The following is a 23,546-nucleotide window of genomic DNA, read 5'->3' on the forward strand; positions in this document are numbered from 1 at the left end:
CTCCTAGAAAGAGTGCCATGGGATTCTTTAAAGACTGTTATTTCAGCATATGAATTGTGCATCTCATCCACAACATGGCATTTCTGCTAAACAGAGGCTGGTGTTAATTTGGCATTCCTGACTCAGTTACTGAACTAGTCCAATCCCACTTTGTCTGAGAAAAACAACAGGACTTGGCCATCCAGTAACAGCATTAYTGAAATGCATTGATCCTTCTGCCTGAATTCTTCCTTTGAGAGGGTCATTTTTTATTTTTTATTATGTACTATTAACTTTTCTTGGAACATAGTTTTGCATTTTTTTCATAGTATTATCTTCTAAAAGCTGTGGTTTTTGGCCTAACATAGCATGATTTGAAAAGAAGAAAAAAAAACAAGTCAGAGCAGCAGCTTCTCAAAGTCCCTTTCTTTTCTGTAGAAGGTTGCCTGTCTTCCAAGGCTTTGGCCTGTCCCAAATCTCTGGGTGTGCCCAGTTTGAAGACTGTGTCCAGTCTTCAAACCTTTTAGCCCACACTCCCAAACTCCACCCAAAGCTGTTTCTACCCCTCAGACTCTGAACAGCAGCCTCTGCTTCCATCCCAGATTCTTTCCTAGTTCCCCTGCCAAAAAAATTCAACACCACCCCAAGTACCATCAGAGTTTTCTCTCCACTAACCTTTATCTCCTGCCTGCAAGGAGGACCCCGGGGAAATCTCTTCTCCCCTCAAGTCCTAGCCCAGGCAGCCTCCCTCACACAGACAGGCCCTGTCCCGTGCAAGATGCTCACCACCTTCCAGTGCCTGTCACCTCACCCCACGGCCTCGCTCTTGGCCGAGAGCCAGCTTTGGGGAAACAAAAGGGAAGCAGTGAAGAGGTGAGACCTTCTAGAGTCCTCTCTTGCCATCTCTGCTCCCCCTTCCCTTCTCATCCCCCAGACAGACAATTCATTCCTCTTGTATTTACATTTTCACCTACATCAGATCTTCATTTTTTTTTAATAACCATAATTCACAGCACCTAAAACCAGTGTGCTCTGAACTAATCAAGCCACTGCTGTTTATATAATTTGATTGCCTCAAGTGAGTTATTTTAAAAGAAAAAGCTTCCAACATTTTGGATGAATACTGAGTTTTAAGCCTGCAAATCTGGCATCTAATGTTCACAATGTTTATCTGAATGTCAAGCCATACTTCAAAAAACCATATAATAGTAAAAGATGAAGCATCACAGGAAATTGTTTGTTTCTATCCTCACACTGTAGCTAACTTGCTCCATAATAACATGGTTCACAACTTATGGTTCACTTTAACAAATCTCATACAAATCCTCTGATGGGCTCAAGTCTACATCAGCTATATGACTTAATGATCAATACACCAAAAGACATCAACAGAACAGTTTAAAGTCTGCAGTGTGGACAAATGTAGAAATCCCTGTGAGCGTTTTAGCTGTTTACTACATTGTAATCCCAAAGGAATGCTGCATGGCACAAAGCATGTCAGCTACACAGTTTTTATTAACTACAAATTCCAAAACTGGCAGCATTTTTACTTTCAGATGATCAAGAAAGTTTACTTAGAAAGTTAATTACAACAAAGGACAACAGTTATGGACCAGAGCAACTTTCCCCATATATGGCTGCCATAAATGTAAGATCATTCACCTCGCAATAATCCTAGCATAAGGACAACTGCATACATCTGGAGCGTAGAGGGAGACTTTCTCTATAACCCTGGACTGAGTTTTAGTGATTGAGGGCCACCAGGCACACATCCTATGATACAGAGAAGTTATTTTTAGGAATTTTTGAGGGAACCTCATACATTTGTCCTGCAGGTAACAAGAAAGCAGTTGAATTAACACAAAACAGATTAAAGCAATAATTCAAACACTAGTATTTTAATATTCTAAACACCACCCTCTTTCTGAAACAGTATCTCTGTAGCTCGTGACACACTTTAGCTGGTGTGGTACAAGCTTTTCAATACTTCACTGGAACACCAGCCTCAAACCACTCTGACCTTTGTTCAGTAGAGTGCTGAAGTCCAAATATCAGGACTCTTCGGGAGTTTGGAGGAAGAACCCTGATCCTGTGTCCATAAGGCAGCACGCTTTTCTGATACCACAAACAGCACTTGTCCAGAGCCGGATTTCCTGAATTTGCTGTCACACAAGGTAGACACAGACCCGAAAAAACAAAACCCAGGAGTCCTCTACTCTCAGGTGTAACCTTTTGAGGACAGGCCAGGGCCACTATTAACGTGCCTATAGTAAGATCAAAGGTGAAAAACCTTTAACAAGATATACTGACAGATACCTTATCAAACCTTGACAGGCCAATGATCTTGAGACACCTCCTCGCAGGTAGACTGATAATGGAAGCAATTGAAAACTTCTTAAATGTTAGCGAATTATGATCTGCCCCTTTCCCCAAATAAGGTTTCTGTTAATTTAATGCAGAACGAGACACTCAAACATTAATTTTAGACTAGCATTCAGCTGACTTCATAGCCCCTGCCACATTCCCAGAAGCCTATGTTGCTCCCCTTCTGGGGTCAATAGCAGAGAGGAAGTACAGCTATTCAAATGCTATCAGAGCTATTTCTTTACTAAACACACAAAGTGTATTACAGACTAGCCAGTGGCTGCCCTGAATTTGTATGCACGTTCCAAATACTAAACAAAACAACTCTTGCCTTTAAAGTAGCAAATAAATGTTTAAGTACTAATGCTGAATCTATACCATCGGGCAGAGGTACAGGGAGCTGGCAGTCCTGTCTTGAGGATGCACATCCGGCCAAGTTGCAACTAAAGGGAAAGGATGCTTTTTCATGCACCCTGCAGTACTATTCCCCAGTCTCCCAAGAGATTATGCTCTAGCTCGGACCCAGTCACATGTTCAGGTTTCCTTCAGAAGGAAACACAGACAAACAGGGCAAAGATATATAACCCGGTCACCTCCCATCACCAAGGCAGGACGCAGTCAGAGCTCATGTGGGGCCAGGAGTTTGAATGTATCACAGAACACTCTTCCCTAGAACACAGGTCAGCTTAAATTAACAAAGTTCACTCTGCAAAATTATTCATCAGATTTTTATTTCTGCAAGGCACAGCCAAGAGCGTTCCCAGGCACCAGAAGGTATCTGCTCTTCACAACTTTTTTGTCTTGTTAAGGGGAAAACTTTCTGCCTCCTAAAAGTTAAATTCTTGTTTCTTCCTTCTCTACGAATAACCATCTAAACCATCACACTTGTAACCCCATGAATTTAGCTACTATGGACTTGCCACTGGGGAGGGAGGCGGTAGGAATTTTTTCATCTGTGAATTAGGAGGATTCTTAACAAGAACAAGTGTTGATCATGCAAATAGAGTTTTCTTCCTTCACTTATGACTTAAGAGCTGCAGAAAAACTGGAAGCATAATCCCTGGCATTTCACTGTATTTGCAGGACAACAACGTTTGCCCTTTGGATATGCCAACACTGCAGGTAACTGGCTAGAAACTAATCACCCTACAGGTTTCACCATGATTTAAAAATACCCACGCATCTCACTTGTGCTTCTACATGGCTGTATAAGATGGTCAGTTTGATAAATGAAAATGAACAAAGAATATTGATAGGATAATTGGGCAGTTATGTAAACTGGACAAGAACCAAGCTGATTCCAAATAATTTGAAAGTCTTTTCCCTCCCCACAGTAAAATCTCTCTCTGCTTCCTTCAATGAACAGCCTTTGGCAGACAGGCAGTTTCTTGCAGCTGTCACTGGAGAAGTAGTCAAGGAAAACGGAAGATAATAGATTTTGGAATCAACATAAGCACTCATTCTGTGCACATACTTTTTTCTGATTACTAATAGTTTTTAATGTTACTGTCTTAAAGCTATTTGCTATGCATAAATCTGCTATTTGTTTCTAACCTACTGGTCGTAATACTGTAAATATCTGTCTGTTTACATGTTTTTTATCTTTTTGTTAGTAAATATAAAAATAACATTTAACTTTTCCCCACAAATACAACTAGGATATCTCTGAGGGACAGTAATCTCTTGTCAATACAAACAGGATGAAAACAAGCCCAAAGGTAAGCTTCAGTAAATTTTTTAAACTTTTAAATAAAACTGTTATAAGTACATAGAAAGCTATCAAGTTTCTCATGAAAAAATACTTTTTTCTAAGAGTTAAACTGCATAATTAAGAAGCCACTATCAAATATTAGTTATAAACTGATTTTAATGGAAGGTAAACCGACTTGTTTTAACCACGTATAAACTAAAGTCAGACAACATATTCATATCCTTTTTTTAAAGTATCTGTCATTTCTCCACAGTGGTTGATCAGACTTGCCAATGAAAAACATTTTGAGTAGGCAACTTGTAATACAGCTATGGTTTATTTCTGACAGAGGCTGACTGCTGAAGTGTGAAAGAAACTCATTAAAAATCTCTCACTGTGATCCTTCATTGCAAGAAAAGAAAGAAGGAAAGAAAGAAAGAAAATACTTAATGAAGGATACACTTAGCCTGAAGCCACATTCATATTCTGCTTTTCATTTTACTCTATTTTAGTAAACAATTAAAAGACAGCAATTAGTCACAGAAACATTATTCATACTGGTCATACTGGGAGATTAAAGAGGTTAACACTTATTTTATGTTAATATTATGAAAGTAATGAGGGAGATCAGGAATAATACAGTAAACTAAAAAGGAATGCTAAAATAAATAGCAGAAACTCTTACCTTAATCTTAAAACAAGATTCACTGCACATGGAACTTCACTGTATTCGTCACTAACAGCAGGCTGAGCCTATTAAAGAAAAAAAAACAAAAAGTGTTATAATGGAGGCCAAAGGAAAAAAAATCCTGAAATACTTGCCATGCTCACAGTTTGAAGTCAGCACAGAATGTTTTACACATCCTCTAACTCTCAAAAACCTTTTAAACAGTTCCAGTAATGCAGTCTAAAATATAGGTGATACCAGTAAAACTGCCATAGTTCAATTACAGAGACACAAATGAGAAAGCCTACATTTAAAGCACTGGATGTAAGAGCTTTTAATCCACCTTGCATCAAACTTTGATAAACTATTAAATAATATGTGTACAGTGAGAATACCAAGCTAATACCCACATTATTTTTGCATGATACAGTTTCAGTTCTTAAAGAAAGTCTTGTGTCTACTCAGTTGCTAAGAACTAGTAGCCTACCACAGCAGGCACCACAGCTTGGAGTCTCTCTTCCACAGAAATACCCATATTCCTGATTTTTCTGTCTTTGCAATATCATTGCTACTTCACACTATGTATTTCCCTACTATTTCCCACTAACTATTTCCCAAGCCCTCAACTAACATTTTCTACAGTCTAACATATCCCACAGAAGAGGACATGAGGGTCCTCTGTGACTCCATATACAACTTGACATATTCTTACCACTCACAGAAGCCTGTTCAAGTTACAGACAAGTCTTCCCAAACTAATTTAAAGACTCACATCACAAATCTTGTTTGACTGCTTATTTTCCAACAGTTATTTGAATTGAAGCCAACTTTTTAAATGTGTTATACAAGATCTGTATTCTACTATCTGTGCAAGAATTAGCGTACATCTAGATTTTAAATACAAATTATCGAATATTTGGAACATTACTTGATCACTAAAAGTGGAGTAGATTTTTCCTAGGTCAAATAATTTCCTTACATTGATGTGAACTGCTACTTGTATTTCTGCATCCTCAACAAATCTACTATTTCTGTGTATGACAGCATGCATTTCATCAAAGACCAACAGACACACACCAATAGACACAGGCTGCAAGAATTTTCTTAGTCTCAATTCCAACACATCTCCTGGAGCAATTAGGAATAAACAAATTAACAGAAGACAAAGGAGAATGAAAGTTTCTTTCTCATTTATAAACTAAACAGCTAATTCATAATCAAAGAGTAACCTGTACAAACTGATTCACAAAATGCAAAATTCTGAATCTGTAAGACATATAAAGACTATGGTTAGTTGAAATCTTCAATTTCTTCCTTGGGAACCACACTTTAGAGAACAGAATCAGATCTAGACCGGCCACTTCGACATCTGCCATCATGGGAAATCATTTCCAAGACTTGAGTATTCATGAGTCTTTTCAGTGTTTTTAAAAGAACAGAAAAGAACACAAACAACCATCCTGAAATGATTTTCTACAAGTGATATAACCAACAGGCATATGAAACCACGCAGTGAAATCAAGTTCTCAGACTCCCAGATTATAACACTGCTCATGTGACTCTTCCCTCAAACACCGAACACACAGGCGGATAAAGACAGTCCTTGAGCAGGCTACAATGCTGAAAGAGACCTTCCTTAAGAACACTTGGTTTAAGCATATTAGCATGCAGAGGTGGAACTTCTCTTTGTTTTCTTCAGTATTCCAGGGTATTAATTCACAAGAGCTATTCTGACTGCTACAACTGAGAACAGAAGAAAAAAAAATCTGTGTTTCTGAGGGAGTTTCACATATACTATGCAAGTAGAGAGAGAATATGTGTACTTGTGATTACTAGCAGGTCTCCTGACCAGAAAAGTACAACCAAGCCACCTTATCTACACAATTCTGGATTTTCTTACCTTCTATAAACTGATTCAGGTACTTGAAACCCAATTTCTGTTAGATATGGATTTGAAGCCCCAGAGTAAATTCCAAGATGTGGAAATCCCCAAGTTGTTTGAAAACAAGAGAAGCATGAGGAGCAGTGCAGAGGCCCCAGACATCTCAGACTTAAATGCAACTTCCACAGATACAGAAACACTATGCAAGCTAGCTCTGCAACTGAAAATTGGGGTCATCACAGGAGCCCGCAGAATCAAATCAGTAGGAAATTGTTGGTCTTTCTGAAGATTGTACGATACCAATGAAAATCAGAGAATCTAAAACTGCAGGTGAAGTGTCAAGTGTCACCCACCCAGTGAGCATTTTAAAATAATAGCACCTTGGCTGTAAACCAGTAATCTTAATAAGTCATTATTTATAGCAGCAATGCTTCCTAGACTGTCAGCATAAGGCCATGAAACCCAATACAGTATTTTATTTCTCTGAATTAATCTACTATGCCACAATATTGAACTATTTTACTGCATATGGTATGAAGTATTTTAATTACCAGCTACATGTCGTGAYACAAATACTAAGAATGAAAAATTATTTGGAGGTCTTCTGGCTACTCCAAAACAGCCATCATTAGTCTGACAGAAAGACAGCAATTAGTGTGATCCAGTCAAGAAGATTCATTAAAAACAGCCAAATTACCTTATCTTAACCAATTCTCCTGGGCATGAACATAACGTCATTTTGAATTTCCCATCCATTTTATCCAGTGTGTGCTCAAGTTAATTGCTGCAGGCCCAACTATCCCCCACTTGCCATACAAGGCTGTAGGACCAAGACAACAATACTTTCACCTTAATTCACATTTTTAACAATAGAAATTAAAACAGAAATCCTCTTACATAAAGACTTGAAAGCAAAACATTGATAAAGAACTGTTTACCTCTGCATTCTCCTCTTCTTTTACTCTTCGTGACTGGAAGACAAATGTATTAAGATATTAGCTTTACATGCTAAAGATCCAGAAGTACTAACAAGTAATATTAAGACAGAATATCTTGCAGAGTGTAAATGTCTCAGCACAAACAGTTACCTTTTCCTGAGAAAAAGCAGCTTTGCCTTCCTCACTCTTTTCATCCATTTCATCATCACTCCATTCCCAGTCCCCATCTTCTGTTTTATGGAGGTGACCACTAGAACCTGGTACTCGTCTAACCTATGAAAACATTAAGTGCTCTCCATTATACAGATATCTTAAGTCTTCAGTAGTGTTCCAGTTAATCAGTAGCTCTACATTATTTTTATTCTACATGCTTTCATTAATTTGCTAGAATAATCACTGACATACTGGAATRATATCTGACCTCAGAGGTCATCCTTGGGCCAGGGGGAACAACTAACTTATGTAAAATTCATATAGGAAAAAAGGTTTTGTATATATTTGACAACTCTTAAGACCAAGCTGCAGCAGATGAGAACTGCTTACTCTCAGCTAATCCTTTCATTTCAAGGAAGCTATTCAAGGTGCTAGAGGTTACACAGACGAGGTTGTTTGTGGGACATAAGCCTTAAGAACTTTAATTGTTCTGCTAAAAAGCTTTAAAGTGTGTAAAAGGTATTAAAGATACTTTAAAAATAAAATCCCTCTTAAAAAAGAAAAAAAGAAAAAAAAAGCAGCTGCACACAGAGTGACAAGGTAGGCAGGTATGCACCGCACCACACTAATTGGGCAAATGTGTGTAAATCGGGCAGCCTAATAAAGCATAATAGGAGCATCCAGCAGCTAAATCCAAAAATCAAATACCCTCTGATGCCATCTTGCTCTTCTTCAGAGCTTGACAAAATGTTTTTTTCCCCCAGGGTTCTTCTCTGCCTATCTGAGCAAAACAAAAGAACATCCAGCAACTCTTACCACACCTTAGCATGAATTTATGAGACTCATGAGATTGCTGGAAGCACAGAACAATAATCAGAAGCCCCGTTGGTATTTAAATTAAAATCAGTTTCTCTAATTATTTTACAATACTGAACCAAAATACCAGATACAGTTCACACTGCACAACTTCAAATGTTCATACAGTTAACTTCCCCAGCACTATGAATTTGTAAGGTCTGTAAGTAAGTATGTCCTTTTAAAGTATTAAAAAAGAACAAAAGTTATTCAGAAAAATGGTCAGTATATTGGCAACAGAAAGAAAGGGAACAAAGCTTTAAATATTCACAGGACACATAAGGGAGAACACAGTTTCAGGCCAAGAAGAAACACTGGAGAAGACACCTAATAAAAATAACCTTCAAAACAAATTGTAATATGAGCTAAATGTCCTTAACTCAAAATTGTATATACTCTTTGTCAATATCTATGGTAGCATACAACAGCCTGGTTCAAATTTGGTTTCACAGCTTTCTGTAATGTCTGTAATGTTTTCCTGCTTTGCACTGAAGTATACCAAGCAATCTTCATGCTACTGCGCATACTTCTTACTACTCTCTTCCTACCACTGAACATCCTTCACTCTAGCACCCTGATGGCTGGTGGCTGTGATGGAAAGCCATTCTGCCAGCACAGCTACTTCACAAAACAGGAAAAAGTATGTAAAAAAGTCTGATTTCTGACTAGAAAAATTACTTCTTTTTCAACATGATGAAAATTATGTAGAGACTAAGCCAACATTAACCTTGCTCTAAACCTCACCCCAAATGAAAATTGTGGAGGACAATAAAAGTTAGAGCACGGGAGTTTCTAGAGAACTATGTGATACAGATATTAATACATTGTTTTCTGAAGCTGTTTTAATAGAGACCTGTGTGCTGCAGCTATTTCTCTATTGGATTTCAACTGAGTACAAGCTGGGATTTRGCAGGCCTGACACCACCACAGGAGCAAGGTGAGTATGCTCTTAGGAGCCTTCTTTGAAAAACTTGTACATACACAAGCAGGTATCTTGGTGTCCCTGTCTATACTTTTTACCACTCTTCCTTCATTCCCAGTGCACCCATCTGCTCCTCTCCTTCCCCTTCTACACATATAAGGCTGAACTAGAGGAAAGGGTAAAGTTTCTTGTGCCTTAGCACACTTCCATGCCTCCTCCAGTTCTTGTGCTACCCCTCCTTACATTTCTTCCCTGCAAAACCCAATAAAAGTCCCCTAGTGCCCTGCAGTTTCCCCCTATTCTGCAAACCCTRAAGCTGCGAAGAGAGGAAAACTAGGAGAATGCTCTACTCCATCATTTGAAGGATCCTATATGATTTTCCCTATTTCCCATACCAAGCTCCTAATGCACCAATTTTACCTCAAGCTGTCTTAGGGCTTGGTAGAAAGAGCTCATGTGCATTTGGGAGGGAGGAGCAAGCAAAAGTAACTGGAACCAGTAGCACAACAGTTTTGTACTCTGCTGTGATCAGCCCAGGCACAATCAATGAGCTCTTCCCCTCTAAATCATCAGGGATGATAACAGATAAAAGGGATTCTAGCAGGCAACTCCCCTGGCGCTTGTGGGTATAAATTATAGTCCTAGGAACAGCTCTGATGCAGGCTTTTATTTAATAGCACAAGTATTTTCCTGACATCTATATAAAAACCTGTGAGAAGACATCAGCCACAACCCAGAACATGGCTTTCCAAACAGAATATAATAGAATGGTTTACAGATGCATTCACACACTACCTCATGTACTAATCAAAATCTCTACTGCATCCCTTTTCAGTTGTTCTGAAGACTTATTCTAACTAGAAAGATTTTAATGGAGCTTAATGATGCTGGCAGAGTGTTATAGGAGAAAGCTTTACTGATGAAGATGAAGTACATTTCAAGTTTTTAAATAGATTGCCTTTTAATAAGCAATAAACAAATGGCTCAAGGAAAATAAAATAATTTACTTCAAAATAAAATATCGTGTTAAATTAAATGATTTTCTTGAAAGTCGACTGAAGGCAGAAAAATAAAAGTCTGAACTTGTAGTATGTTCATCAGACTGATTCCAACAGCACATGTATTCAGAGGAAAGAAATTGTAATCTCAGCTACAGCAAAGTATCCAACCTATTCAGCCTTAAAAAATGCAAAGGTGTTGTCTATCAGAGTGTTATTGGTAGGTGTGCTTAACTCTTACATTACTTGCTAAATGAAGCTGAACAATTTTTGATTAATAGTAGCTTTACTACCAGGCTCTGTTCTGGTTAAAGCCACAAAGACTAAGTCACATAGGGAGGACATGTCTCCTAGGTGCAAGATAGAGCAAGACATGAACACACCATGCTGGCAAATCAACTTCTTGTCTCTTTTCCCATCGTAAGTCTGAAGACTTTTTACCACATCATAATCAAGTCTTTCTGACCTTTTGGACTAGCTGTTGAAATGTTCATCACAGAATCTGGTAAAGCTCTGTATACCTTGTGTCCTTATAGGCCTAAACAACATTCAACATAGGGAAAACATTCCCAGGAAATACACTAAGAGCAATTATAACAGGCCTTTTTTAAAAAAAAGGAACAAAGATAAGCAATYGCTAAGTGGCACCACTGCTGTAATTGCTATGTTTGAAACACTGCTTTTGACTGGAGTGGGAACAGAGGTAATATTTCTCTAGGTGATATTCTCGCAGCGTTTTTGGTTTTGATCGTTTCCTTTCAATTTACAAACACAGGTGTGGAACACAGAAGAATTTTGCTGAACAAGTTAAACATACATGTATTAAATTGTAGCACATCCACACACTAGATTGTAGAGGGATAAGGGGATAAAAACAACAGCAGGAATCTGTGCCACTGTTATTCGATGCGTCTGTAGCAAAAACATTATGGTATGCCTGTTGAGGGAGAGGGAGGGAAAGGATTATCTCATTTTCTCCCATCAAACTCCAGTTCCCTATAGTACAAGCGCAGCTAACAGAGGCAGCCAACAGACATAGCAGTGTGCGCAGCAGTTTGTGCAGAAGGGGGCAAACAGGGGGTCCTCATCTCAGTTCAGGACAGCACACATGTCCTCAGGTCCGGTGGTGATGAGCCACAGGCCACATCCCCCAGCGGCTGCTCCAGACTGATTAGTTCCAATTCAATGATAAATGCCCTTTCATCAGTTTTCTTACGTGCTAGCATAAGAATGTTTGTCAYGAGTGGTAGTAGCCTAGAACCATTTACCCAAGTTACTTTCAGAAGTACTGGATGAACAGTGAGGGAAAAAAGTAGATTCTCTTCCTCAGCAAAGCACTGGCTCTCTGGACACAAGTTACAGAATCACAGAATCACAGAATCACTGAGGTTGGAAGGGACCTCTGGAGATCATCTAGTCCAACCCCCCTCCTCAAGCAGCATCACCTAGAGCACATTGCACAGGATTGCATCCAGGCGCGTTTTGAATATCTCCAGAGAAGGAGACTCCACAACCTCTCGGGGCAACCTGTTCCAGTGCTCTGTCACCTTCACAGTGAAAAAGTTTTTCCTCATGTTCAGATGGAAGCGTCTGTGTTTCAGTTTGTGCCCRTTGCCTCGCGTCCTGTCGCTCGGCACCACTGAAAAGAGTCTGGTCCCATCCTCTCGACACCCTCCCTTCAGATACTTGTACACGTTGTTAAGATCTCCTCTCAGCCTTCTCTTCTCCAGGCTGAACAGGCCCAGCTCTCTCAGCCTTTCCTCATAAGAGAGATGCTCCAGTCCCCTAATCATCTTTGTAGCCCTTCGCTGGACTTGCTCCAGTAGTGCCACAYCCCTCTTGTACTGGGGAGCCCAGAACTGGATGCAGTACTCCAGATGTGGCCTCACCAGGGCTGAGTAGAGGGGGAGAATCACCTCCCTCGACCTGCTGGCAACACTCTTCCTGATGCACCCCAGCATACCATTGGCCTTCTTGGCCACAAGGGCACATTGCTGCCTCATGCTTAACTTGGTGTCCACCAGCACTCCCAGGTCCTTCTCCGCAGAGCTGCTTTCCAGCAGGTCAGCCCCCAACCTGTACTGGTGACTGGGGTTATTCCTCCCCAGGTGCAGGACCCTGCACTTCCCTTTGCTGAACTTCATGAGGTTCCTCTCTGCCCACCTCTCCAGCCTGTCCAAGTCTCTTTGAATGGCAGCACAGCCCTCTGGTGTATCGGCCACTCCTCCCAGTTTTGTATCATCAGCAAACTTGCTGAGGGTGCACTCTGTGCCTTCATCCAGGTCATTGATGAAGAAGTTGAACAAGACTGGACCCAGTACTGACCCCTGGGGGACACCGCTAGCTACAGGCCTCCAACTAGACTCTGTGCCACTGATCACAACTCTCTGAGCTCTGCCATTCAGCCAGTTCTCAAGCCACCTCACTGTCCACTCATCTAAACCACACTTCCTGAGCTTGTCTATGAGGATGCTATGGGAGACAGTGTCAAAAGCCTTGCTGAAGTCWAGGKAGACAACATCCACTGCTCTCCCCTCATCTACCCAGCCAGTCATTCCATCATAGAAGGCTATCAGATTGGTTAGGCATGATTTCCCCTTGGTGAAGCCATGCTGACTACTCCTGATCACCTTCTTTTCCTCCACATGCGTGGAGATGGCTTCCAGGATGAGCTGCACTAGTTCGTAACTTCCTTTTGTGAACCAGAACAGCATTAAGTCACACAAAAATTCTTGCATCACGACTAAGTAGCTGGAACACCTTTTTGAGGTCTTGTTGTCCTGATCTTCCAAAATGCAGGTGGTCCTTGTGCGAGGGCAGGTGCAAAGGGAGCTTGAGACAGCCTTCCAAATGCAAAAGCGTCAACCAGCCTCAAAAAACATACAGCTTTTGCAAGTGAATGTTAAGGCAAATGGAAGGTAAGAACAACAGTCTGAACTGTGGTCTTAGCAGAAGTATCTACAACAGGGTTATATTTAGAATAAATATGTGGAATTACACTATTGGTTTATCATTTTAGATACTACTAGAAGACTGATATAAGAAGGCAGTAGGTTTGCAGTCGGCCCCTATTACATCACCACAGCAGTTCACGATGTTCTGCGTACTTCTCTTGGTTGTTGGGGTAGGCTTCCCATTTTGCAGAAATAAATAAGAAAGGACAGATGAAGTGATTTATCSAAAGCCAACAAGCAAATCTGTGACAGATCAGGGAACTGAAACAAACTTCTTACACCTCTACAAAAATAAGGAGGAAATTCTTTTCTGGGGCATGTAGTAGTATATAAATGCAATTTTTTGATCAGCTTTAGTTGAAATATGCCCTATTGACAGGTCTTTATGCAAGGATTACATCTCTCTCAGTAGAACCATTCAGAGGAAAAGAGAAACAAGTTAAAACATGTGCAATTCTAATTTGGGTTTTATTGTTTTAGAAAACCTAAATGCTCCTTCCAAAATAGGAACTAAACTGATTCATAACTTTAGCTATTAAAGAAAACAGTGAAAGCCTTCAGCCTTACAAAGACAAATTAACACATATTAGGAAACATATTTCACATAAATCAGAAAAACACACAGGGAATAAAAAATGAATTTGAATGACTGGCATTTAAACTGCACCCAATACAAAAGCAGCTTGGATCATTGTAATCTGCAACCAAAGGCAGTTTGTAGGAGGAAAAACTTTGCAAGCTGCTGCCAACATTACCACAGCTGTGGAAGACAGACAATATGAACATCAGCTGGAACAGAGAATGCTTGACAAATTAGAGAGTGAAAAGATCATGACTACCACAAAACATTGAATATCAATTTATTATTACTGTGCATGTTGTTTCTGGTCAATGCTTATTCCGACAGTATACACCAGTCGCAAAGATTTAAGAATAAATTAAGCTGTTGACAGAAGTATTTGTCCTCACCCTTTCAAAGTAGGGCACAGATAATTAATATTCCAACCCACAATAGCACACATGAGCTTTCCAGGAGAATGCCTGCTTAGCCAGATGAACAGGACAACTTTAAACCCTATCAAAGGTTAGCTCAAATAAGGCCATAACCCAAGCCTGCCTGATACAGCAAGAGCTCTAGCATCAGAATGCAGAAGCTGCCCACATTCCCCAAGGCTCAATGAAAAAAGGCTACAGCATAAGGAAGCAAAACAAATTCTTGTCTTCTAGGTCCTGATGTGCTTGCTACATGTAGATGTTAGAGAGACCGGGGGAAGAAGAATCTATTATTCATCACCAATTCTTTTGCTTCTGCAATCTCTTACAAGTTTATTTTTGTGGGAGGGAATGAACAAGGAAGGGAATGAACATTTTCTGAATATTAAGATCTTTCTATTTCCTTATTCACAACTATTCAAAATAGCTGAGAACTGGGGACACTTACAGATTCGGCATTTTATTTCATTATCTAATTAAAAAGAGACACATTGTAGGATACTAGTACATACATGCATAAAAAATACTGCAATTCATACATGGCACACCACATGACCTAGATCACATTAAAAATCAGTTCTTTCAATAACAGAGTAATATTATGCATCTATTGTCTTTTTCCTCATTCTACAGAAAGACTACAGGATTAGCAATCCTGGTCATCCTAGTATTTCGAGTATTTATGCTACTCCTATCAATGTCTCTAGCAACTGAATATTTGGGATGGAGTCCTGGGCAGACTTAAAACAACCTTTTTAACTCCGCCCCACAAAAGAATAAAAGGTGCCCTGAAAGTATGGTAAATGAGATGTCTTTACATAAGCAAAATTGACTGCACTAATGAGCATTAAGGATTCCAGTAACAAAAAGGTACTTTGTTGACTCTCCGTATGTAGGAAACAGGTCACGAACTCACTTATGTTCCTGAATTCTTGGAGAGGGACAAACATGAAGATCCCACCCATCTAAAACACACCTGTGAAAATCTTTGTGGAATCCTAATACTGCTCCCTATTGATTTTTAGCTAGAGAAGAGCCAATGCCATTCTACAATTTGCACTCACGGACCTACAGAAGGCAACCCATATTTGTGTTTGTTTGTTTGAAACACACGTTCTTCTGGAAATACTGCAGCCCATCAAAACAAGCAACTTAGCTTTTCCTGCAGATAAAATGGTCTTTCATTTTCCCACTGATGCCCTTCTGCTACAGCTGCCAGTACAGTATTCAAGATAATACACAATCCCATGTGCCATGGAGATCAGGAATGACAAGCTTGTTATTTAAACACCTCATCATCTTTTCCATTTTCTGCAGCTGCCCTAGTAAGAGCTCAAACTGACTTTGAGGCAGAAAAGGGAATGACCTTAAAGATCTCTCCCTTTTCCAGACACAGATATGCTCTCTCTTCAAGACTCCAYGAAAGGCATGGCACTTCCTGCACGCTGTGTTCACCACCACAAAATGGTGAGCACTTTTGTGACAGGAAAACAGAGAGCATCAGAATTTTTTGTAATAGTCATGAGTGCAGCAAAGATGAAAGAAACTTTAGCTCAGAAAAGCAAGATAATGCTCTTTAGAGCTGTTTAACTAAATATTCTGTCCATTCCAGGAAACTATTAATTTACTCCTGGATTTCAGGAGCCTTTTGAAAAAACAAGGTGAAGGAAATTGGCATTGGCCTGGTGGCATGTTCTCAACACGGGGAAAAATACCCACAGTCGTCAACCACTGAGCATACAGGAAAGGACACACACAAAACAATCAAGTCGTTCTAGAAAAAGGTATGAAACTTTACAGAACTATTCCTCATGAGAATTTCTTTTATTGCTTCAAAAAGCTCTAAACTTCTATTTCAGAAAATTATTCTGCTTTTAAAAAGATCATGCTGCTAAATTTTACTCTTAAGAATCCTTCCATATTTATTGTACTCAGTAACTCTCACCAAATATTTATCATCATTACTTCAGACAGCCTTTGAAACGACAGTAAAATAAAAGCTACAGAAGTTTCAAAACACTGTTTCAACTAGCTTTTTTAGCATAAGGAAGTGTAGCAGCTCTGGAAGTTCAAGGATTAATAACTCACAAAAATTCAGAAGCCAATCCTAAATCTCTCTTCATAGAAAAATAAAGGCTTTAATTTCCTAAATAATAGGCAAAGGCTAAGAGCACAGTTACAATCACCTGACAGATGGCAACTTCATAAATGTGGAAGTAACTACTACTTTCCACCCCGCATCACGGTGTACCATCAGTTACACCCTGGCTTCTACAGCAAGAGGCGGAGTATCAGAGAATGCAGAACATTAACACTGGGCATATAGAGACATATGGACTCAAGGCAAAAGGGGAACCACTCAACACAAGTAAAACGCAGACACAAGCTGGAGTTCCAAAAGAAGCTGAGAAAACTTGCTTGCAAACATACTTCCTCTTCTCTGGCATGTTCAAAAAGATGCCTCATACAGGATCATCTAACAGGTATGGCAATACAGAGTCTTGGCAGAATAATATTTACATGCCTCAGGCAAATTTCAAAGGAAAGACTGGCCTAAAAATGCAAGTACATCAATTCTGGAAAGGTAAAAAGAATTCCAAACAAATCAGACATCAGCTCTTTGCTTCCTGAATAAATTAGTCCATCATCAAAATCTCCTAATGCCCTCAATTAAATTTGCATGGTCATGCCATTTTTTTTCCAAGATTCTGAAAATCCATACTATGCTAGGCAAAATTTTACATGAGGAAAATTGCAAGCTAATAGATTAAAACAAATTAAAGTTTGAGCATTTGTTGTTTTGAAATATTATAAATGATCATCGGAATCAACATTTTTTCTCTGATTCCTGGAACATAAACATTGAGGACAATCACTTTGTCAGTTGTAAAAATCTTTAGTGTGCCTCACTTCATTAAAATATTTAGACASGTGGTACAGAAACCTATGGTTCAGCTGCTCTCTAAAAACTTTATAGGAAAATCTGGTTTGTTCAGGACAGCTTGAATGACAGATGAATCTGGCAAAAGAGGAAAAAGAAAAGAAAAGAAAAAAGCCGACCAACCAGAAGAGTGTTTTCACACAACACTTACACTGTGAAAATGCCATATGGACTAAATACATAATGGGTTCAAAAGTGAATGGATCCATCAGTTGCTATCTAACATGATGATATGCACATAAGCGTTAAATAAGTCTGCCAACTTTTATTGCTAGAAGCAAGGAGGAACCAGTCAACTGATGTTGTACATCTTAACCTCTCCCTGAGACCATGCTAATTGCTGCTGTGGGAGACAAGACATCCCCATTATGCAGATCCCATAAGTTCCTGTAGAAAAGATAGGCTGAATTTCTCTTAAATTACCAAGTAGTACTGGCACTTTAAAGAGTTAAAAAAAAAGAAGTCTCTCAAAAGCTTTCACTTCTGATGCAACTTTATAATGAGTATTTACCATGTCTGTTCTTCCTGTTATTTTACAGGAAAAATGATGATGAAAAATAGGACATTACAGAACATAGTTTTAGCACAGCATTCTGCTCTGCATATGACTCCATCCAAAAAACAGACCTGTTCCTCTATGCACATCATAAGTCTGTAGAGCAATCAGATTTTATAATTTTTGCCTTAGCACTCTCACAAATCTTTCCTAAATGTTTTCGTAAGATACAAAAGCAAATTTCAATCCCCACATCTTTGCATTTATTTGCACCCCAATGGAATGAAGGAAATTACCATAATGTCACTTTTATCCAATCGCAGTATAAACCTTTTGCCTAGAACAGTGATACATTTAATCACAGCTTAGCACTTTGGGTAGAAGACAGATCTTGGAGAATTTATTTTTCTACAGAGTATGTTCACACAAAAGAATCAATCTTTTTGCATAACAACATCTACATTAAGAGAATCTCTCTCAAGAGAGAGCATGAATTCCCACATATACACATCATCCTCTGTACAAAGGTTGAGGTACTTCAAGAGAAGGCTAGTCCCCATTCACCCCAGTCTCACAGGTCATATGAATGTCCTAAAATCATTATTGGCTACTCTGAAGTTTCCCTGAGTTTATTATACTGGGAAGTCTCATTTTCATTCTAATGTAAGCCAAAAAATTCTTCAAACTTGAAAGTGCTTTAAGCAACTAGGAATATTGTTTTTTCTCACCATGATTTACATAAACTACCTTATTAAGGGGATGTACCACTACCTTTCTAAAGGCATTTCTGCTTTGTAGGAGTCAAAAGGTGCTAAAATACTATAGTAATTTAAACCTCTTAAGCCATCCTGCTATGTTTTGTTGCTATGTCTACTATGTTTGTATACCACAAATATAATCGTGTGAAAACTTTTCCTCTTAATTTTTCTTTTTTCTCCTACCTGGAACAGAAGTTAAACAGAACTTTAAATGTTTCATGTTCATGTACAGGAATAGCGGTGGGGGGGGAAGCACACAGGCCCGAGGCACTGCTTTGACAGCAAGCATTTAGCCCGGCATGGAAGCTCTACTTCTGGGTTAACTAAATTAACCTTTCAGGGCCAAATACTAATCAAACTCCCAACTCAGAATGAAAATTAGGTGTGCAAACCATCACTCAGGACTACTAAAGCCCCTTCCCTTTGCAAGGGCTTCTGCTGAGGTTTGTTGTGTTACAACTTTCATGGTACGGAGAGCTCCGAGCTCTCCATTATGCTGCCCATAACTAAATGCCACGGAAGCTTTCCTAGGGAAAAAAATCATGCATGCAGAAAGGACACATAAGGCATGTCCCAAACCTTCAGAATTTGGAAGAGTTAACATTGATACTCATTGTGAAATTATTCACTGTTCCTTCTCTACATTGTATAAATATGCTTAGGTTTTGCACAAATAGCGGACTAAAAGGACACGGATGATTTAAGGCTTTGCAGTTCTTGAAAAGCTACTTTAGATATTTAAGGCAGGGATATTCCATAGGTAAGACAACAGAACTTTTTGAAAGAAGAACATACAAGGAAGCAAACCCTCTTATTTGGTCTACACATCATCATGCCCTAAAGCTTGAAGGCTTACAATTTCAGTGTTTCAAGGTGACCTAGCTGTGGGAGGAAGTAACGTATCATCAGCACTTCAGATGTCCTGAGTCAGGAAAAGCACAAGAATATTCTTGCATATATATCTATCTCACTAGAAAGATACAGGAACATCAGTTCCTTCAATACCAGTCAATTCCAATTCCAGTTGGATTCCTTCAATTCAAAGTCAACTGCAACTACTAGTGTTTGCGAATATGCCAACACAGAGAAGTTGTTATCCCTTTTAAAATTTAATTTTAGAAAAATGGTCAAGAATGTTTCATTTACTTTGGGGTCAAGCCTTTGTAAACTAAGTTTTGATCCCACATTGTTTTTCTTCAATAATTTAAACTGTACCTCTGATGGAATTAAAATATACAGTCACCCCTATCCAACATACCTTTCAAAACAACTATTAATTGTTTGCTCTGAAGTGTGTTATATCATGTTTATGGAACATTTTACCTTCAATGAAATAGGTCAGTAAGGAAAAATTGAGTCACTGGGGCAAATTCAAAAATATTTTTTTCTTCCTTAACGCAGCACAAAGGAAAGGATTGCAAAAAATGAAAGGCTAAGTCAGCTAAGAATAGAAAGATGGGAATCTTGGAAAAAAAAAGCTTCTGGTGTAAATTACTAGTTCAATTTGCTATTCAAATAAATTACACCAGTAAAAAGTTCAGAGATGCAAGATCATTACATTTTCTTTCATAAGTGAGTACTGCACAAAGGAGATGGAAGATTTTGAATTATACAGATGGACTTTCTCTCTATTGGTTCTTGGAGAGCATCATTTCTTAAGGAATAGAACAGCTTAAGTGGATATATCACAAAGATCAGAATTCTGTTAGAAAAACAGAAAGATAGTCTGCTTTATATATTTATGATACCAGTTTGTTTTTATAGCCAAACACAGACTGTATCATGCTCACATGACAGCAAGTGTGACACTGAGTGAAACAAGAAGGCAGGGCCCCTGCGAAGAGACGATGGCCATGAGAACTTACCTGCGCTTCCAAATGGAACATGGGGGTACTATCAGAGAGAGGAAAACAACAGCATGAAAAGCCAAAGGGGGCTGGAGGGAATGAGCACAATACATTACTAGAGAAAATGCTGAAAAATGGGTACAGAAGCTCAGTGTACCAAATACCCACCTTCTCCCCAGTCTCTCCAGGAGATTGCCTGTCCAAAGGCCTCCTTTGGCTTCTTCACCAAGTCTTTCCTTGCTGTGATAAGGCTGCTTAGAGACAGCAAATTGCAGCAGCTCAAACTAAGGAAACTGTTGTTACATGAACATCTCTTAAACAAGTACAAGTAATTCCTTGCACTTCGCTAATTCTGCCTTCCAAAACCATGAGGTTTTACATAAGTTCATGCACGTACACACAGTCTGTGCTCCAGCATGTGAATCTCAAATTTTAACCCGAATTTTTCTAAGAAATTGCAGTGTTTTGCAGAAATCCCAGTGACATGACAAATATGCAGGGTTAGCAATTCAATATGGCTTTTCATTTTCAGACAATATTTTTCCATTTATTAATTCCACTATATAAAGTTTCATTACTGAAATTTATTAACAGCAAATCACTCACTCTCTTCTTTAATACACATTTTAACAATAGCCCTTTCAGGCACAAACATGTACTTGTACTGAGGAGAACATTTTCAACCAACTAGGAAGAAGGGATGCAGCATTTCTCAAAGGTAACACTTCTCCTCAAAAACACAAATCCCAAATGTGCTATCAGGCATCACCTGATGGCTAATTCATATATGTGGAAAAGCAGCTCATTTATTTCCTTCTCCCCTGCACCCCTATTAAATTAGGGTGCTAAAGCAAAGAAGCTAACCTGCAGGAATCAAAGAAAACCACGTAAAAATATAAAATGTAAAAAAGTAAGTGGGTAGCCTGAAAGATGAAGAAGAAAGATAAAGATTCAGATCTTTAGACCTCCTGGTTATCTTTCCTAGCTATCTGGCTGAATGAGCATCATGACAGTGAATCACTACTAAAAGGCTTTCTAATAGAGGGAATTACTGGATCCTCCTTTTGTAATCAGCATCTTCTGAAACCACCATCCTGTTCCATCTTCCGGGCTGTTTATTTGCTTAAATGACCAGAGGGGAAAAGACAGAAGACAAATACAGACTCATTTAGAGCTTTAATTACTCAATAGAAGAAGATTTGTTCCGAGGTGGGCTTCACTGCCAGTAATATGGCCAAGTCAATGAATATTTAGGAAAATACCCTATTAATATAGAATTTAAAGAAGATTTTACTATAATTTTCACTTACCCTCAAGTTCAAAGGCTTGAAAATACCATTTCAAGGGGAAATTCTGAATTCTTCCCTTTTCTATTTATTTCTTCTTCTATATTTCTTTTTTCCCATTTACTTATGTATATTAGAAAAATTACTATAAAATATCTATTCTGCATCCCACATGGATGTTAGAGATTTAAGTTTATTCAAGACAAAAAAAAAGAAGCCAATCAAAATGAAAATTTGAGTACAGTTCTCCAAAAACGCTTATAAATAGACATGAAAGTAAGGAACATATATTCCCAATTTTTATAAATCCCAATTTTACATTTTAATCAGATATCAACAATAAGCGTGCATTCAAACGGGCTTTAGCATTTAAAATTGCAGACCTCGAGCCATTCCCAACCTAGTAATGCTTTCACAGCCTGCATTATTTTACATTTCACTGAGAACTGAAGCCTGCTCAGCAGGTGGCACCGGATGTTACAGACACTGCCGCCCTCTGCTGGCTATGACTTTCCCATACAACACAGCTAGGATGTACCCGTCTTTGTCAGTTATTCATCTGAAACTATGCCCTTTCACATTATATACTATATTACCTAATGTTTACCTGGGTGTGCACAGTTTGAATAACCTTATCCACGAGCTACTCCTCAGTACTAAACAGGACTCTGCATACGTGCTATTACTGTTCCAGTGTATCTGTCTGCCCTGCCTCTCAGCCTTAACCTACCTGCTCTGATTAAACCTTGAAGTTTACAGCTCCTGACATAATTGAACTTCTTGAGCCAAGAGCACTCTCCAGTTAAATTAATTCTGTTGTAACATCACTGCGTAGCATAACCCCAAGGATGTCCTGCTTGACCTGTACTTCCCTGGCAGTTTTCCCCAGGAACTTCAGGAATATCACCAATATCAAGCACAGAAAGAATAAAATGTCACATAACAAATAGCATGAAACTTTGTGCGTTTTATTTCTAAAAGCTTTACAAGGTCTAATCAGGAAAGATTATTTACTTCTCACTTCTTCCAGAGTGTTGGTACGGGGTTTTTTTTGTTTGTTTGTTTTTTTGTCAGCTTGCTTTTTAGAACTAGGAAGGCTAAAGATTCTATTTATATGAAAACAAGGATCCTCACATAGTTATTTCATTAGTCTTCCAGCAAAGTGGTGACAAATGGCAACACTGCTTCTGAGCCACCTTGCAACCACAAAATGCTCTTTGGAATTCGTATCCCTGCATGACCTTCCTGACGAACTTCCCGAGAATGAACAAAATCACAAGCAACGCCCACTCTGCTGCTGCGGCTTCCATGTCCCCCAGAACTCCTTGCTGCTTTCATGAACAAAGACAAGGCAGAAAGGTTCCTGCTGCCACCTTGCTCAACAGAGCATGGTGAGAAGCCTCAAAACCCTAAGCTGGCATGCTAGCTGTGGCAATGTAGCTACATTGACAAAATAATGATTTGGGCTATAGACTGGGGGGAGATTTAATAACAACAACTAATTTCATTCAATCTCTTCTTACTTAGGACACCAGTTAAAATCCAAGAGAGACAATAAGCAAGGATTATCTGTCATTGGATATCATGGGAGTGAAGCTGGAGGCTTCAGTTCTTGGAAGGCAAGAGTAAGCAAAGCTAGCACTTTCCCGCGCATTCTCAGCAAGAGACAGAAAAACGAACAGCTACGAACTGGTAGGACAAGATAGCACTATCTGTGCTTGCGGCTAGTTACAAAACTTACTTCCTGATCAAAGAATCTACCACCAGCATCGGGCCTGAGCTTCCTTTATCCTGTCTTGATTCTTTAAACCAGGACTCTTTCA

The 23,546-nt window shown here is 39.0% G+C and overlaps 1 protein-coding gene across 1 annotated transcript in view; it reads right to left on the reverse strand.

Annotated features, from left to right (window-relative positions):
- STK39 (serine/threonine kinase 39) overlaps positions 1 to 23,546 on the reverse strand; it is a 103,217-nt gene that overhangs the window by 37,539 nt on the left and 42,132 nt on the right. The window contains exons 11-13 of the mRNA XM_026091170.1: positions 7,671 to 7,793; positions 7,521 to 7,553; positions 4,719 to 4,786 (exon numbers count right to left, since the gene is read on the reverse strand). Of these exons, the coding sequence (XP_025946955.1) occupies positions 4,719 to 4,786; positions 7,521 to 7,553; positions 7,671 to 7,793 (224 nt within the window). The remainder of the gene's footprint in view (positions 1 to 4,718; positions 4,787 to 7,520; positions 7,554 to 7,670; positions 7,794 to 23,546) is intronic.

The sequence above is a fragment of the Apteryx rowi genome, unplaced genomic scaffold (genome assembly GCF_003343035.1).
Source record: "Apteryx rowi isolate R43461 unplaced genomic scaffold, aptRow1 scaffold_121, whole genome shotgun sequence".
Lineage (NCBI taxonomy): Eukaryota > Metazoa > Chordata > Aves > Apterygiformes > Apterygidae > Apteryx > Apteryx rowi.